This window comes from Urocitellus parryii, chromosome 7 (genome assembly GCF_045843805.1).
Source record: "Urocitellus parryii isolate mUroPar1 chromosome 7, mUroPar1.hap1, whole genome shotgun sequence".
Lineage (NCBI taxonomy): Eukaryota > Metazoa > Chordata > Mammalia > Rodentia > Sciuridae > Urocitellus > Urocitellus parryii.
In genome coordinates this window covers 1,284,392-1,302,505 of record NC_135537.1, presented here as the reverse complement: position 1 = coordinate 1,302,505, position 18,114 = coordinate 1,284,392, and the positions used below count along the sequence as shown (strand labels likewise).

At 48.0% G+C, this 18,114-nt stretch overlaps 1 protein-coding gene across 3 annotated transcripts in view; it reads right to left on the bottom strand.

The window, feature by feature from the left end:
• Zc3h3 (zinc finger CCCH-type containing 3) overlaps nucleotides 1-6,160 on the bottom strand; it is an 84,504-nt gene extending 78,344 nt beyond the window's left edge. The window contains exons 1-3 of one of the 3 annotated variants that reach the window (XM_026409839.2): nucleotides 6,028-6,160; nucleotides 3,538-4,888; nucleotides 1,727-1,920 (exon numbers count right to left, since the gene is read on the bottom strand). In XM_026409839.2, coding sequence (XP_026265624.2) covers nucleotides 1,727-1,920; nucleotides 3,538-4,888; nucleotides 6,028-6,115 — 1,633 coding nt within the window. In that variant the 5' untranslated portion in view covers nucleotides 6,116-6,160. Of the gene's footprint in view, nucleotides 1-1,726; nucleotides 1,921-3,537; nucleotides 4,889-6,023 lie in introns of all 3 variants that reach the window. The other 2 variants (XM_026409840.2, XM_077801389.1) reach the window with 2 other exon arrangements.
• Nucleotides 6,161-18,114: the final 11,954 nt, after the last annotated feature.

The following is an 18,114-nucleotide window of genomic DNA, read 5'->3' as shown; positions in this document are numbered from 1 at the left end:
TCCCAGAGGCCCATCACCACAGGCCCTCCCTTACAGTCACCACACTTGATTATGAGGTTGCTCACTCCCCTGGTCCTATCAGGGCAGTGACCATAGCAGCCCCCACAGTTCCCAACAAGGCCTGACCCAAGGCTACATACTGTCCAGCAGGGAGAGGTGGGAACCTAGGGATCCACATTCCTTCCTGCCTGACTACCTGTGGGGCTCACGGCAGTGCCAGCCCCTGCCAGCAGAACCATCCCCAGTCCTTACCCCACCCTGCCCCAGGCCAGAGCGAACAGGCCAGCTGCAGGCACAGAGTGTGGAGCTGACTCAGAGGACACCAGTGAGGACCTCACTCAGCCATCCTCCCACCCTGCCTTCCCATGACACCGGCAGGCCCCTCCACCCCAAGCTGGAGTCCTCCTCCACCTATCCTCCCTACTTGACCATGAGCACCTGCCCTCTGTCCAGTCAAGTCTTTTTCCACACTCCCATCCAGCCACTGCACTGCAGCACCAGGTACCTCTTGGTTCCCCTGGCTCCCTGTCACCTGGGAAGATCCACACTGGCCCCAGCACATGGCAGGAGTCAGCCACACAAAACAGCAAGCAGCCAGCACCCTCCAACTTTGCTGCCTCATGAGCCTGCAGCCCCAGTCCCAGCTGCACAAGCCCCTTCAGTCCTCTGGCTGGGCTGTGGGCCGCACACTCCTGTACCCAGCTCTCCACACAGGCTTTCAGCTCTGCCCAGCAATGACCCTCCCAGAGCCTTCCCCAGAACCTTCCCAGTCAGCCAAGAATATTTCCTGAATGAGAGCCAGTATCCACTCAGACTGCCCATGTCCATGCTTGCTAGTCTCCAAGCACCCCACCCTTTCCAGACTCTACACACACTTGGCCACATTTGCCCAGGTGCTCCAAGACAGGAGTTGCCTCAGAGTTAGGTGTACCCAGACAAACCCAGCTCCCCATGGCCACACCAGGTGAGTGCCACCCCTAGGACTCAAGACCCCTCACCACAGATTCCCGGAGCACACACTGGCCTGGAGATGGCCCCCCAGTGTCAGTGTATCCTGACACGTCTCCTCCCAGTGGGGGACAGGACTGTCCTCAGAGGAGTCATACCTACAACCTGTAGGCCAGGATCTACTCAGGCAACCGCAGGGAGCTCTCAGGACCTCCCACAGGCTTCCAGCTGCTCACAGCAGAAGGTGACTCTGGAAGAATGCAACGAAGACTTCCAGGCTGGCCCAGGACAGGAGAGCGGAGCCCTGTGGGCCTCCCTTGGAGGAGGCAAGGCTGGGCACAAGGGCCCTTACCCATCACCTCCCACAGGAGGGATGCAGTGGGTACATACTGAGGACTGGGCAGAAAGGCTACCACACTTCTGACTAGCTGCACTAGCCCCCACCCAGGCACAACACTCCCAGTCCCTCTCCTGCACTCATCACCTGACCTCCCGCTGCCCACCAGGCAGAGCCCTCTGGGTCCACAGCCCTCCAACAACATGTTCAGGAGACACCAAACATGGATCCTAAAAGGCCAGGGAGGAGCCAGATGTGGTGTGCACCACTGTAATTCCAGCAACCGAGGAGGCTGAGGCAGAAAGAGTGCAAGTTCAAGACCAGACACTGTCTCAAATAAAAAATAAAAGGGGCTGGAGATGAACCTCTGGGTTCAATCCCAGGTAGGGGTGCAGCTTGCAGCCATTCCCATCCCATGATGAGCCCCTTCCCCTGGCGTACCTTCCTTGGAGGGGAGGTGGGCCCGGCTTGGTGGCAGATGGCACAGCCGATGCCTAGTGACCTGCACCAGGCCCTTATTGGGAGTCCTCTTCAGAACAGGGTTGTTCTTCCCCCGAAGGACCTGTCTCCGCCGCAGGTTAAGGTGGCTCTTGGTAGTGGCAGGTGAGGGGCCATTCTTCTTGTCCCCAGGAAGGCTGTAGAGACAAAATCAAGCAGATACCAGCGGAATCACTGGTGGCTCTGTCCACCCACCCTTCCTTACCCAAGTCTTCATGGGAGGGCATGGACCCAGACACAAGCAGGCAGAGCTCCGTGGCTTCTTCCAAAGCCCTGCCTTCCCTACCCAGTCTGACGAAGCGCCCACCTGGCTGCTAGTCCACTTCCCTTCTCCCCCTCCCCTTCCCTCTGCAGCCAGGATGAGCAAGCAGGCAGATCCGTAATCAGAAGACCCGGGCCAGGGCAGGCTGCCACACTCCCCACCAGGGCAGAGGCCTCAGACCAACCCCTCCTGGAATGCCCACTCTGCCCCACTTGCCCAATCCAATAACCTCCTGCACAGGGGGGAGACAAGCAGCAACAGAAAGAGATGCAGCCCTTGAGGAGGAGCTGCCACCAGGCCCACAGGCCAACCCCGCCCACCTGTGAGAGGGGTGCCCCAAGGCTCCCTCTCCACACTCCCCAGAACAGAGGAAGCACAGGCATGGTACAGCAAAGCCACTCTCCAAGAATTTGAAGAACAGGGACTGGGGTCAGAGGAAGGGAGCCTACCCTGAGCCAAAGACAAAGGTCAGACAGAAGAAAGAGCTCCTGCAGGGCTGGGAAGGCACACTCCACAGCAGACACTCTGCCCAGCTGTGCAGCCTCACGCTTCTGTTTGTTAGCTGCTCATCTGATGAAGTCTCAGAACCCAGAACAAGACTCTGGGCTACAACATCATCTTTGAGTCTCTCTACAACTCATGATGGGGAGCTCAGAAAGGACTGCATGCTTGTGAGGTGGTAGCACCATCGAGTCACCTGGCCACCACCAAGAGAATGACTGGAATGTAAGATCATTTTGTTCCCTCTGGGGATGGCCACCTGCCACCTCGTCACTTTCTGAGGGTGGCCAGAGCTCAAATCTGAGAAATCCCTACCCAGCTGCTGCCCACTGCATTGAACTGGAGCAGCAGACTACCTGGCCCTGGGCAGAACACCCAACACGGCCGGGCCTCGTGGGGCCCAAGGCCCAAGCACCCCCCCAACTCAGGGCCAATGCCCAGAGCCCCAGGCCACCACCCAGCTCAGATGCATGGTCCACAGCTCCAGACTGGGGGCAACCACAGGCTCCCACACAGCCTCCCCCTCCTGCTGCACTCTGGGCAGACTATCTATGGTGGCTGCTCCCCAGAAGCCAGACTGGTACCATGCCATCTGTACCTACAAATGTGGAAGGGAAACCATGCCTCACAAGCTTCTGGCCATGAGACCAGGCTCCCACCCCACCACTGCCTGGCTGGATCCAGAGCAAGTTCCTTAGTCATCCTGAGCCTCCCCTTATGCAGCTTTAAGAGTCTCAAGCGCGACATGGCTCTAAAGGACAGTAACACCTACAGCCTACTGGACACAATCCCATACACAAAGCCCCTAGGTCAGGCCCACAAGCCAGTGGTGCTGATCATGCCCACCATGAGCCCCAACCCTCGCTACCCCTCCCTGGAAGTAGGCCCTCCCTCCCAACACTCTTGGAGGGAGCAGAGGCTAAGGGCTTGCCCCAAACTCCACAACTCAGGGGCCAAAAGGATCTTGCTGGTCCCAGCCCCCTCCGCGTACCCAGATGGGACACTGGGCAGTGGAGATGCACACCTGGTACTGCCCCGCCTCCGGACAATCTTGGTGCGGCTCTTTACTTTGTAAGCTGACAGTGGTGTCTCCCCAAAGAGGGGCTTCAAGCTGCCAGGTCCCACTGCTGGCCTGTCTCCTGGTGGAGACCTAGATGGAACTGGGGAAAGTTGAGAAGCATGATCCTTGCTGCCAGCCTCTGACTGCCAACGGAAGGAGGAAGAGGAGGAAGCAGAGGGGCTGGATGCCTTCCACTTGTACTTGCTGGGAGAGGGTCCGGTCTTGGAGTTCATGGCCAGCCTTCTGGGCCTGGCCTCTGGGTCAGCTCTGGGCTGTGGCTTCTCTGTCTTTCCAGATGTGCCAAAGGAGGCCCTGCTCACATTCTCTGTAGCTGCTCTGGGACTGAGAGACCTCCGAGTGGCCCGGGGGCTCTTTGCAGAGGAGGCCACCCATTTGTAATTGCTTTTCCGAAACTTGTTGGTTCGACAAGACACTAGCAGTGAGGTTTCCCGGGCCTGCCTGGGCCCTGAGACTGATCTGGCTGGGGCCACCACTGAGCCCAAGGGAGCTGGCTGATCCGGATGGCCAGCATTCACTCTTTCATCCCTAAGGGGCTGCACAGCACAACTGGCTGCAGAATGAGGGCCCACCTTCCGACCCAGGGCCATCCCAGTGCGTGGGGGTAAGGTAGAGGACTGCAAGCAGGCCTGGACGACAACTGCGCTCTCACTGACCGTCCGCCGGGGCTCCGCAGGGCCATCATTCACACTGCCCACAGACTTCACAACCCGTGGCTTGCCAGGCTCCTTCTGGCAAACCAAAAGGGGATCCTTAGCACTGAAGCTCCCCCTGCCTCTTCCTGGCCTCAAGGGCTGCAGCTTCCCAACAGGAGGCTCACCCTCGCCTTCCTGGGGTCTTTGGTCACTCCAGGGCATGTCCTCATAGTCTTCCAAAGAGCTCCGCTGGGCTCCTAAAGTACTTATGGAGCCAGACTTTGGTGGTGGTTTGATTTTGATGACCATGTTCTGATCTGGACTGAGCTGGACCTGTCTCTCAAGAACATACGGCTGAGGGTCAGGGTCCTGGCTGCCTTCGTCCTTGAAGGGTGCTTGCACAGCATGGTCACCAGCTGGTTCTGAGGATCCCGGGGGCCGGTTCACAAGGGAGTATTTCTTACGCCATGCAGGTCCATGGTGTGATGAGAAGCCCCTTCGGCTTGGACGAGGGTAGCGGGCAGCAAAGGCCCTGCCACTGTGGTAAGAGGGTGGCTGCCACTGGGAAGCAGATGAGGTGCCTGAGGCAGAGGCATTGCCATGGAGGTTTTTGTAGTCATCGATTAGACCTGAGAAGACAGAATTACAGATTCAGTCAACCAGAGGTGTGAATACAGCAGCATTAATCACTATAAGGGAGGGGCATAAGCTGGCAAGATACTCTCCCACCCTGCCTCGGGAGTCCCTGCCTGATTCAGGGGGCAGCCCCCAATGCCTGGGAACAATTCAGCTCAAAACCCTAGGCCTGTCTTTTGCACAAGACTTTTTCCCATCTGTTCTATTTCAATATTACTTCTGCTGGTTTCTCCTGAAAATGCAGCCCTGTGGTAGGTCAGTTTCTATTTGCTACTTTGTTAGATCCACAATTATTTAAGGGAAGTGTCACTCCATATGCAGAGACCAGCCAGGTCCCAAGCTGCAATCTCTGGACAAGGATACAAGTCAGCCAGAGTGGACCTCTGCTCTGCCCACAGAGGGGAAGGATGCTTAATAATTTCCATGGAGTGTAATGGAACCAACGCCCCCAACACTGGTACTTGACAGCAGATAAAAGAACACTCAATACACAGGCTGGTGACCTTCCTGACGTGTCACTGTCTTCTCCAAAACAGGAGGCCTGACACCACAGGCTTTCCAAGGAAGTCCCCAGTAGCTGGCCTGGCGCAGGGAAGCAGGACACAAGCACCAACACTCAGCTGCCAAACCAACAGACAGCCCTCCAGTTACGGACACCCCCAGGCCGGTCCTGCCCAGACAAACAGAAAGCCATTCCAGACCAGGCGAGTGCGAGGGAAGCCCAGCGGCGGCAGCGGAGGCAGCCCGCCGGATTCTCACTCCTGAGGCCTCCCTCTGTGGGGATGACCTGGAAGGGTTTTAAGCCTAGAAAGACCAACTTGGGTTCTAAGCAGGAAGCTGAGGGCTGGGGAGTCGGCCTGGAATCCGAGGGGCTGCGTCTGTACAGAGGGAAGGACGGGGCCCAGCCGGGCGCCAGCGCGCCACCCCGAGCGACCGGCCGCCCCTGCCCGGAAGGCCCGCTGCCCACGCCCGGCCCGGGACCCTCCGGAAACCGGCCCAGGCCGATCCCGCACAGACGCCGCGGTCCAGAGCGTCGAGAGAACGCGGGCGAGGTCTTCAACTCCGGAGAGGCCCGCCAGCGTTGAGGGGGGAAAAAGGGAACGCACGCCCGGCCCGGCCGGGGCCGACCCACCCTGTAGGAGGCGGATCTGCCGCCGCAGCTGCTCCTTTTCCTCCATCTCCCGAGTCCGCGACGCCCGGCCAGGCCCCCGCAACGTCATCGCTGAGCGACTGCGCCCGGCGGGCGGGGTCGGAACGGCAGAACGCCGGGAGCACCCAGACCGCGGGCGGCCGACTTGCGCCGTCGCCTCAGCAACGCGGGGCTGCGCACGCGCAGAGAGAGCCGCGGGTGACGTTATCAGGGAGCGCCGGCAGCGGCGACTCGCCGTGTCTGCGCACGGGGCAGCTGCAGGTTCTCGAGGGGCTCCGGGTGGAGATGAACCCGTTAACAGTTGCTTTGGGCCGGGAGGCTCTGCTGACGCCAAGCTGCGGCCGGAAGAGAACGATCGAAACGCCCCGAGGCCTTTTACGGAGACATGAAAGCCTGGCTTGTGGGTGGAAAGAAGTGTCGAAACGTGTAAACCCTGGTGCACTGTTGGGAACGTGAGGGTGCAGCCGCCGGAAACGGCCGTGGGGTTCCTCAGAAAGGTAAAGGTAGGACTGTGGCCAGCCCCCACCTGGTGGACACCCAGGAGAACCGAAGGCCCCGACTGGGCAGCCTCGTCACCACAGCCAAGTGGAAGCAGCGCCAGTGTGTGTGCAGAACAGAATGTCCACGTGCATGTGACGGGGTGTTATTCACCTTGGAAAGGAATGAAGTTTGACCTGTGCTGGCCCTGGACGAACTCTGAAAACTATGCTAAGTAAAAGTGTGGGTTCCACTGCTCCCTGCCAGAAGAATCAGATCAAAGCAGAAACAAGACTTGATTCTTAGGCTTGAGCATAAAGGAGGGGGAGACGGACATCCCAGGCTGACTCAAAGGCAAAGATGTGCAGCTTTCATGACATTCACGGGACTGCTGCTCGATGTCATGAGGGCGGAGGCACAGTGTTCGCTGGGCCTGGTCTTCATCGTGCCTCTTGAGTGCCATTCATACCTGTCTCAATGGGCAAAGATGCGACTCATACAGTTGAGGGGGAGAAATAAAGAATGACCATGCGCTTCTGCCCCTTTCAATATTTTTATTCACTCAAATATGCAATACAATTTCACTCTGTAGGTTCTTTTTTTAAAATTTTTTTAGATGTAAATGGACACAATAACTTTGTTTTATTTTTATGTGGTGCTGAGGATCAAACCCATTGCCTCACACGTGCGAGGCAGGCACTCGGCCCCGGAGCTACAGCCCCAGCCCACTCTGTAGGTTCTTAATCAAGAAAATGTGATCCTTAATGCTGGGCACTGAAAGAGACATAATCAATGCACAGCAAACAATTCTAAGTTAATTCCAAGCACTGCAATCACACTTAATCATGACAGACATTCCCTCTGTATGCTAAACTCAAGTGCCAGATCTAAAGTCTCAAGCCTTAGGCTTTAAGTCCAGCAGATGCACACTCTCTCAGACCTCAGTGATCACATGAGGAACCAAGGCAGGTTTCTCCATGAGGAGGGGGTCATAAGGGGAAGTTGCTGTTCTCACCAGGGTTAAGATGTGGTTGTAGAGTTTAAAAGAGGTGAGGAAGATGCAGAGGATCAGGCAGATGATGAGAAGAGTTGGGATGTCAGTCCAGGTCCTCATCAGGCTCTCAGTGAGGGTATCAGTGTCACTGGCTGAATGTCTATTCATTGGTCCCATCATTTATACTAATTTTTTTCAATCCCTATCAGCTGTTACCAGGTTTCTCAGTGACATCATTTGTCCTGAGTTTAAGGCATCTGGTCTGGTGGTTCCCACCCTGATTTTCTCACCTCTTGCCTTTATCAGGGCGAGGGCAATGTGACAGAGACTTCACTCTTTGAGTTTGTCAGAATTTTGAGAAGTGACTTGCTTTTTTCAGGCTGTGTTTGATGACCATATTGGAGGTCTCCCTGAGTGTACCTGGTGGGGACTGCAGTTTTGTTTCAAAATGGAGTTACTTAAGGCCATCCTTACAATGTCTCTTTACCATCTTAACCCATCTGCCCATTGTCCCAGAGGTGGAGCACCTATAAAGCTAAGCAATAAATATGCTACTATGGTAACTTTGAAGTAACTATTTTTAGAGTTTTAATGACAAAATATTATGTACTATGTACTGAACTGATACATAATATAAGAAATCATGGAAGTATTTTTTAGAACTGGGTTGTCGTTTTATTTCAAGGAATGCACTGTATTTCAAACTGTATTTCAAATTCAATGGTGGAAAATAACTGTCCTACACATAGGACACTGGGACACTGTGGACTCTGCACAGTAACAGGCATTGGATTGCTTGAAAGTTCTGGGCCACAGAAGCAATATCCACTTGCCCTCATTATCCTCTTTGTACATCAAAATTCATCTTTGCCTCTGCCTGGAGTTCAAAGAGGCTGACTTACATGGCCTGTGTTTTCCCTCTGGCTTCCTGTTGGACTTGCCCAATTAAAGGCACAGCCAGAAAGGAGATGAGGGTCAGAGTGTTATTCTCCATGATTGTTGTGTCACAATCTCCATGACTGTTGTGAGGGCCCACTGTTTAAGTCCTAATTTTCAGGTGCATCTTTTAACCCTGTAAGACTGGCTGAGGCTGAGCACAGCATCTGCTGCCTCAGCACTGGCTGGTTTTACTAGCAGCGGACAATAAGGTGGGTAATAATTGCCACCTCTTTTGCAGTCCCTGGTGTTTTACCATGTCTGGTCAGTTCCCACAATCCTGTCTGTATCTTTGTAAATGTTCATTTTTTTACACTCTCTTCAAACACCCCTTTTCTGTGCCATTATTTTTCTGTTAAGGCCCTGGTTACTGTACTGCCTTTAATAGTCATAGCAAGCTAGATATATAAATAAATGTTTTATGCCTGATGCTGTAATAAAGATAAACCAAAAGCACACTGGATTATAATTGAATATTTCTAGTCATCTACTCAAAATCCATTTTCCAGCCAGGCACAATGGCACATGCCTGTAACCCTAACAGCTCAGGAAGCTGAGGAAGGAGGATCGCAAGTTCAAAGCCAGCCTCAGCAAAAAGCAAGGGACTAAGCAATTCAGTGAGACCCTATCTCTAAATAAAATACAAAATAGGGTTGGGGATGTGGCTCAGTGGATGAGTGCCTCTAAGTTCAATCCCTGGTACCCCCCAAAAAAATCAATTTTCCTTTTCTTGAGAATAAAGTGGTTCTATAAATGCTTGAAATAGTCAAGAATACACAATCACACTCTGAATCACACCGTTTTTTTCCTACAGTCTGTTCACTGCTTATGATTTGTTGGTACACCTTTGAAATGTTGGATTCTAAGCACCAGGCGCTGTGAGGAAAAACAGACTGAACAAGTGTCTTCTGAAACCAACGACCTTGATGATAAAATAAGCAAGAGGGTCACCTGATTACAGACTCAGTGCTCATGATGAAGTCCTTGCTGTAAAATGGTGGGATAATAAACATGTCCTTGTTGGAATGAACTACAGTACAATGGAGTACTCCGCAGCTGTCCACGGTAGAGAACTGCAGCGAAGAGCAGGTGAAGGCGGGCACCATAGCACATCCCGCAGTCCCAGTGCCCTCATGTTGAGCTCCAGACCCAAAAATGAAAAGGGCTGGGGATACAGCCCAGAGGCAAGGCACCCGTGTGTTTAATGCCCAGTACAAAAGAAAAGGAAAAAAAAGATTGGGACTGGGGCTGGGGCTCGGCGGTAGAGCACTTGCCTAGCACGTGTGAGGCACTGGGTTTGATCCTCACCACCACATAAAAGTAAGTAAAATAAAGGTATTGTGTCCATCTACAAATAAATAGATATTTTAAAAGATTCTGAGCCAATGTACCCAACCACAGGTAGTAGGTACTTATAACAATTTCAGTGTGGTGCAATAGACCTGATTGGTTGGTTTCCAGGTATTTCACTTCTAATTGAGGTAAACAATGATATTGGACTCTTCACTTGAATAATTGATACACGTTATCATAAGCGTATGAATTATTTACAGATTTGTGAACAAAGACAAAAATCTCAAATCTGTTAGATTTCAGAAGAGCCATCTGCCTAGCTCTCTAAATCACCAGACGGAAGAAAGGGTCATGCTCCTGGGGCTACTACTGTCCACAATGGTGTCAGACTGGACATGAGAGGCCATCTTATCTTCAAACTGTGGGAACAGTGATGTAAGAACAAGTCATAGGAGACTGCAGACGTCAGGAATTCAGTGTGATCCTGTGTCTGAGGGGGTTGGCTCCTCCTCACTGTTGTGGAGCAGGTTGTCACAGCCTCTTCTCCGTAAACTCTGGGATGTGCGCCCCATGTCCTGTTCGTTGGATGGCTTATATATTTCTAGGTTAGTGTATTGTTCCCGTGTCCTGTTTTTTGGTATTTTTTTCCTCACTGATAATAAACGACAAATATGCTGCAGGTGATGGTAATGATTTCCAATGTACTATAATGCACCCATGTCATTGAAATATTTGCAGAATTAAAAACTTGGAACTGGTCTGGGATTGTGGGTTAGTGGTAGAGCACTTGCCTAGCATGTGTGAGGCACTGGGTTCGATTCTCAGCACCGCATACAAGTAAATAAAATTTAAAATTTCATCAACAATAAAGAATATTTTTTAAAACTTGGAACTAAATGGGTTAAGTCTTCATGTTGGGGTGTGCTTTTTACTATGCTGATAGCGTAAAAGTAACTGCGAGTTACTTCAGTGATGATTCGGTGCCTACTTGTGTCCTTCCCATCTAGAATTTGCTCCTTATCAAATCTGCGAGAGTCCCTAATATTTGCAGAACAGGGCAGAATATTGTCCTGTCCCCTAAGTTATGAGGGTTTGGTCTTACTGACTGTGTCTTGTCTGTATCTGCTGAGCACACCATCTCAGAAGCCTGCACTAATGTCCCAACCTGCCGTCTCCTTGAAGACTCCCATGGCCTTGAAGACTGGCCCACTGTTTAACAGACTCAGAGCTAGGTTGGCGGTCTCATTTCCTGCTGAGAGATTTTACCCCTGAATCTTGAGGTGTTCTGTTTTTCATGGGGGTCTCTGTCTTACATTCCCCCTGAGTAATTTTCACCCTTATTCTTTTTTTTGGGGGGGGGTACTAGAGATTGACCTTAGAGGCATTCAACCACTGAGCCACATCCCTAGCCCTGTTTTATATTTTTATTTTTTAGAGACAGGGTCTCAGTGAGTTGCTTAGCACTTTGCTTTTGCTGAGGCTGGCTTTAAATTCGCAATTCTCCTGCTTCAGTATCCTGAGCTGCTGGGATCCCAGGCGTGCGCCACTGCGCCTGGCTCACCCTTATTCTTAAGAGGTGAGTGCCAAAGGTCTCTGCTGTAATTTCTTCAAGCTGATGTATAGACACTGGCCCTACCCTGGGAAGTTATAAATCTGTCACCGATCTAAAGGTGAAGAGGACAGTGGCATAGGAGCCTGACTGGGAATGTGTTGGGGTTCCTAGGTAACCATCACCATTTCTTGAATTGGTTGTAGAAGACATAAGTCAAGCCTGTGTGGTGGCAGGAGGATTACAGTGTGGAGGCCAGCCTCAGCAACTTATTGAGGCCCTAAGCCTCAAAATAAAAAGGGCTGGGAAATCTGTCTCAGTGCTAAAACACCCCCAGTACCTAAAAAACAAGTTACATGGGCCAAAAATAAGAGGCATTGCTAAGGCAGCAGGCGCAGAGGGCTGCGCAGCAGTCTCCGTGTTTGAACCAGCTGTGAAGTACTGCCCACAAGGCTGCCCAGGTGCAGATGGTCATGTGATCTTTAAGATGTTTTCTTTTATCTGCCCAGAGGTACTAATGTAAAGGCTAGAATGTTTCCCACAAGGGGCTGTGGCATGGCCTGTGGTCCAAGGCAAGGGAGGCGCAGGATTAGCACTGAGCGCACTGGACAGACACAAGGAAGTCCGACCGAGCCTTTTTAACCGTGTTCTAACCACCCTGGGCCATCTTTTAAAAGCAGCAAGATACTTAAGCCTAAGAGCAAAGCACCATAATAAACTCCAAGAACAGCCGAGCAAGTCAGAGCCAGAGGCGTCCCACCAAGCAGTGGGGAGCCCCGGGAGGGGGGTCGCTGGGAAGACACTGGTGGGGTCTATGAAGCAGCTGTCTAGTCCTTCCTAGGTAGAGGCCCTTGCTAGAGCCACAGTGTGCCCTCTGTGTGGCGGCACCTGGTGGACAGGCCTGCGTGTTGGCGCCCTTCCCTCTGGGCGGCCATCACCAGGCTGTAAAACTGCTCTTATCTGCGTGAACCTCAAGATCTGGCTTTCTCCAATAGCAATTCTATAAGATAGGGCTCAAGTTGATTCAGGGCAAACTTGTGATTTTGGCAGAGTTCTTGGGTCATCACCAGGATAAGAACCCTTTACTTACTTTTTGGGGTCTGACTAGGTGCCCAGACTTTCCTCATATCCCCCTTGTCCTGGTGAGAGAGTCCCTGAAGACGGCACGTGTTGGAGCTGCCACAGAGGAACCGAGAGCCCCTTCGCCTTGAGTGATGAGAACGTGGAGATGTGGCCAGCCAGCCACGGGCTGTGTGTGTGAACCACGACCTTTTTAATATTTGGAAATATTTTGTCTTTAGAAAGAAAAAAACACTTTTGCAATTCTAGAGACCCTAAATAAGTGTAGAAATTATTAAGATGATTAATGGGATATATTGCTAAGTTCAGTCCTCTCCCATGGGAAAAGCGCTTTTGTGGACCTTTTGGATTGTTTTTGTGAATCTTTATACTTTGAAATACTAGGTAAAGATTTTTGGGGTTTAGAAGTCTGCGCTTGGAGAGTGAGAAAAAGGGAAGGAAAATTTTGTGATGAGACTTGATACAAGGATTCTTTGTAGAGAAGCGAATTTTATTTTTCTATTTTTGAGAATACTCAGTTTATACTGAACCTCTTTGCTACATTCTTGTCCTACAGATCAGAATGGCTGTAACTCAGCCGCTGGGGTCAAAAGCCTTTAGCGGCTGTTCCCTATGGGGTCTGTGCTAGACCCACAGCCAGCAGTGCTTGTAACCCTGAAGCAGCCTGGCTGGGTGCCCCACGCAGACGGCCTAAAGATCTGACCCTAACACTGGCATCTGCTGCTGAAACTCATTTTGAGGTCCCACGTACTGCGCAGGTCGCAAGCCACTGCCCGCCATAAGATCCTGTCCGTGGGAGAAAATACAGACAAATCAAATGGAAAGCAACTGGTAGGGAAGTTGCCCGGCGGTGGGCTGCTTCCATCACCATGGTAACCACCAAAGCCTGCCCTGCAGAGCAGGCTTCCTGGTCCCGCCTCCCCTGTTTTCTCAGGCTTCCCATTGGTTCTTCCACTGTCACACAGACAGGACCACCTTCAGCCACTAACCTGTACTTCCTGTTTCACACACAGACCAGCTACTGAAACTAGGAGCCTGCATTACTAAGAATGCCCACCTGTAAATGCTACAGAAAGATCTTTTTCAGACAAAAATCTAATTCCACAGGTTTCTATGTTACAGCCCTGAGCCTAACTTATTTTCAAAGCTAAGTAATCTATGTTTTTCTTTATAGCTGTATTATTTAAAACATTGCAGAGGTAATGTAACAATTATAAGAAACACACATGCTTCTTTACATTTTGCTTTTAATTTTAAAGGTTATAAGGATGCACTTGCTTGTCGCAGGAACAAAGCCGGCAATGTTCCTGTGATCATCAAGAAATCCTTATTCTCATTCCTGACTATATAATTACAAGAAATAAGTAAATGTATACACAAGTATTTTATTTTTTTAAACATTTATTTTTTAGTTGTAGGTGGACACAATGACCTTATTTTTTTTAATGTGGTGCTGAGATCGAACCCAGTGCCTCACCAAGCACTCAGCACTGAGCTACAACTCCAGCCAACACAAGGATCTTATTATGTGATATCACAAATATAAAAAGGTGCACTACTAATCCAAGGAAAATTAAAATGGATCCGAAATACCTTAAGAATCACATAGCTACATAAAGTTTGTACAATTATAAGTTATGCCCTTATTCTTAATATATATTTTTCTAGGTATTTGGATAACCTATAATTATAAATCCATAAAATAATTAGCATATATGTCTAATTGTTTAATTAATATATGTTTATCTAATTGTTTTTCTTCAACAGAAAACATATAATTTATATATTTCTTATACATGCATTTATCTGATGCTCTGCCTTTTGGTACAGATATTTGAGATAAATATATTTTACTATAAATTTGCTTTCAAGAGATAATCAAATAATCCTTAATTCTCAAATTATTGTACAAACTTTATAAGATGACAAATAAATATAATTCTGTCTGCAGAAATATCCAAGGGCTTTAACTATATTTTCATTGAGACATTTCTTCTTATCAAGGTACAATAATTTGTTTAGAGTTTAAGGTTTTCAGAAACTGTTCCAAAGTATAAGCAGAAAAATTTCTAAAAGGAAAAGAAGATGCTTCAACAGAGAGGAAGCCCACACTGAAGGTCCTAAGGGAAACAAATAAGTCATCTTGGGTAAAGCAAGGTCTTTACATTCTAGATTTTAATGATAAAAGTATTTTCCTAAATAGGAAGATCTCTGTATCATTATCTAGGCAGATGATATAGAAAGTAAAAACAATTAAAAAAGAGATTCATACGTGCCAGGGTCATGCCCCAGCGGGGCCCAGGGGGTCCTGAAGGATGAGTGGCATCAGCGCAAAGGATGAGACCTCCAGAGAGGGAGCTCTCATGCAGCTTCTCTGGGTCATCGTTTATGGCCATTTTTCTCATCACATGGATTCAGAATATGTCATGGATTTTACAACTTACAGATTTTGCCAAGATGTGACATTTCCTTAACAGTCATTAGGGGTATAGAAAAATGGGGCATCAATTTACATTTTTCCAGATGTTACACTTCCTTATCAATTATTATGGGTACAAAATCATTAATAAAATGCGTCACTAATTTGCATTTTTCAGATTTTCCCAAGATGTACTATTTTCTTATTAACAGATGCCAAACCACCTAAGACTCTAATTCTCCTAACCTATCATTAACCTTTAAGCTTAAAGTACACCTGTACTTTATTTCTTGTCTAAGATTCCATCTAAAGAAGTCACCTTAAATCTTTTTTTAATATTTATTTTTTTTAGGTGTAGATGGACACAACACAATGCCTTTATTTTTATGTGGTGCCGGGGATCGAACCCGGGTCCCGGACCCGTACAGCTAAAAACCTAAGAATTCTAAACTTAAGAATCTAAGTAAAATAATATTCGAAACATATGTCTAAATATGTCTTATAAAGCTACTTTAATTAATTCCTACATTTATTCTCATAAAACTGGTTGGGACTACTTTCTCTAAGGGTTTCTTTGTTTCTTGGTCAAGGTACACGAGTCCTTATGTTTTTGTCATCTCTCTCAGTGAAAGGCAAGTTCTGGACATCAGTCCACTTACCGCCAATATTAACTATGTTCATCATAAGTCCCTATGTGAGGTAAAAGAGGATTTAGAGAAAAGAGGGGAATGTATCTTTATTTACCTTAACTTTCCTAAGTGCATAACATGACTTTCCCTGAATCAAATAAAACTACCTAGGGTGGGCCTTGTGCAGTAAGCATGATGGTCAGGCTTTCTAAGGGGCTGGAAATTTGGGCTTGGGTTCTTAGTGATATAATTAATGTGGTGCCTAAAGTTCTCACGACCTTCTGGAAAATGATTATTGTTCATTATATCAGTTTTGTCCTCAATGTACTGACATAGAGAGCAGCCTTCTGTTTTGTCCCCGACATGCTGAGAGGTAGTAGGACAGCCTTCAAGGCGTGAACTGCCGGTAGGTTCCAGCCCTCTGAAGTTTACTTTGGTTTGGCATCAAGCATACTCAGGCCTCCTGTCAGGAACACGAGCATGAACATGAAAAGTCCCGAGGACACAAAAAAGGGTCTCATGGTTTCGGTTTCCCAAAGCACTTACCCTCCCTGTGACTCTGTCAAGACAGTGGGCATTGGGGAGGTGCCTTCACCATATATGTCCTGGACTGACTGTAGAGATTCTAAGCGACTGATTCAAGGCTATTTCAGGCTATTTCCCTGATGTGAGCTGAGATTTTATCCATGTTTTGACAGGATAAAGACCCATTAAGATGTTAAGTCTATTTCCTTTGAGGAAGGTCTTTATTGCCTAGTGATTCTTACTGTTTAAGACAAGGATTCATTTTGGTGAATAAACTCACATCCTTGGTTAAACACTAAGTATGTTAAACTGCTGACTTTGATCCCGATTGTGACGACTCTCCTTGGAGACCAGATCTGACTGACTGAACGACACTGCTGACTCTTGAACATGACCTTGGTTTGTTGGATAGTTCTGAGATTTGGGAGGTCATTTTATTAGGACTGGGGTTCTCCACATTAAAGTGGTATGTTAGTTCTGAACAATGAAAGTCACAAACTTTGTTGGAAATTTATTGATATTATGTAAGTTCTCTGACTGGACCTATTATCCATAAAAATGTGGTAAGATGAATATACTACTGCCTGTACTAGGAAGGAAACTTAATCATGTTTTCTAAAAGACAATTAAGAGACACCTAATTAAATGATAATATTCTGAAACATAGAGATATTTTGAGACCTTCTCTCAGAAAGAGATTGAGGGTTTTTTCTAAATCGTTAGGATAAATTATCTAGTCTATATATTGGGAAGTTACAATCAATAAAAAGTTTCTCATTTTCATCTCTAACCTCAATTACTACTAACAAAGAAGGTCTCTGCTCAATTTTACTAAATAAAGAAAGGGGGAAACAGGACCCCACAGACACATACTAGATCTTATAAAATGTTTTAAAACTTTTTCTTAAATTTTGATTCTGAGAGTTTCACTGCTGCTGAACATGATTCAGTAAATTAAGTCAGATTTCAAAAGATAGACTTCAAACCTGACATTGTGAAAATGACTGAGAAACCTGGCCCAGGAAGATAAATTTCCAGCCGCAGAGTTCACAACCGTGCAGCCTCACGAGCTTGTCAGGTAAGTAAAACTCATGAAGAGACTTCTATGGACCCATTTCCCAGGTCTGTTTTGAATGTACATTGTGGTGTGGACTGGAAAGTCCACCAAGGAAACTAGACGAATTGTGCTGGCGGTAATGGTCAGTTATCCCTAGCTGTTGATCCTATGGTAACAGGCTGTCTGGGAGTATCCTTTGAGAAAAAGACAGCATATCAGAAAACTAAACCAGCCAATCATGCTGCTCCTTAGAGATTAAGACTATATTTACCTGTCTGAACAATTGTCAGAAAGATTACTAAAATAGATTTTTCCTATACAGACCAGTTATTTACATAAATATCCACCAATGTATCGTTGCCCTAATCATTCTACAGTAGAAACTGGCACCTTTCCTAAGTGGATGGATTGTGCATGTCAGTAGAACACAAGATATCTAGAAATAGTGGATATCTTAGGCTGGTCTCTAAAATGGACAAGAACAATCACATGAGGATGCCATAATTCCTAGAAACTTTAACTCTATGTGAGATGGCACCCCCAAAAAATGTTTTGATGTTTGACTTCTTCCTTCAAAATATTTACATTACTGACAGACCAATAAACTCCCTAAATGTGAGAATTCAGAGGAAGGATGATGAATATCCTGTAGCCTGTAAGAATACAACTTATCTTACTGTATCACTAGTTATTGCCAGCTGGTATTTCAGAGCTATAATATGCTGAAGTTAATATTCAGGCTTTGAAACAGGTGCAAGTCAATTAACCAGAACTAGGCAAGCTGCTGGTCTCATGATCCTTAAAGTCACTACTTTAAATAATATTCCTTGCTTCTACAATACAGCCTTTATGGCTGTGTTTTAAACTTGCAACAGGTGAATTTTCTAAGATTTGACTTAAATTACTTCCAAGATCCTTCACAGTCAGAGAAGTGCTGATGGAAGGACGGGAACTAAATTAAAATGCTCTATAGAAGCCACTGTAATGAATAATGTGACTGAGCCCTCTGCCCTATGGTTTGTGGAAAGGCTTAAATGCCATGCCAAATAAACATGTCTATGTTACTATGGCCAAATGCCATGCTTCCCAATAAAATTGGGAAAAGTTTAA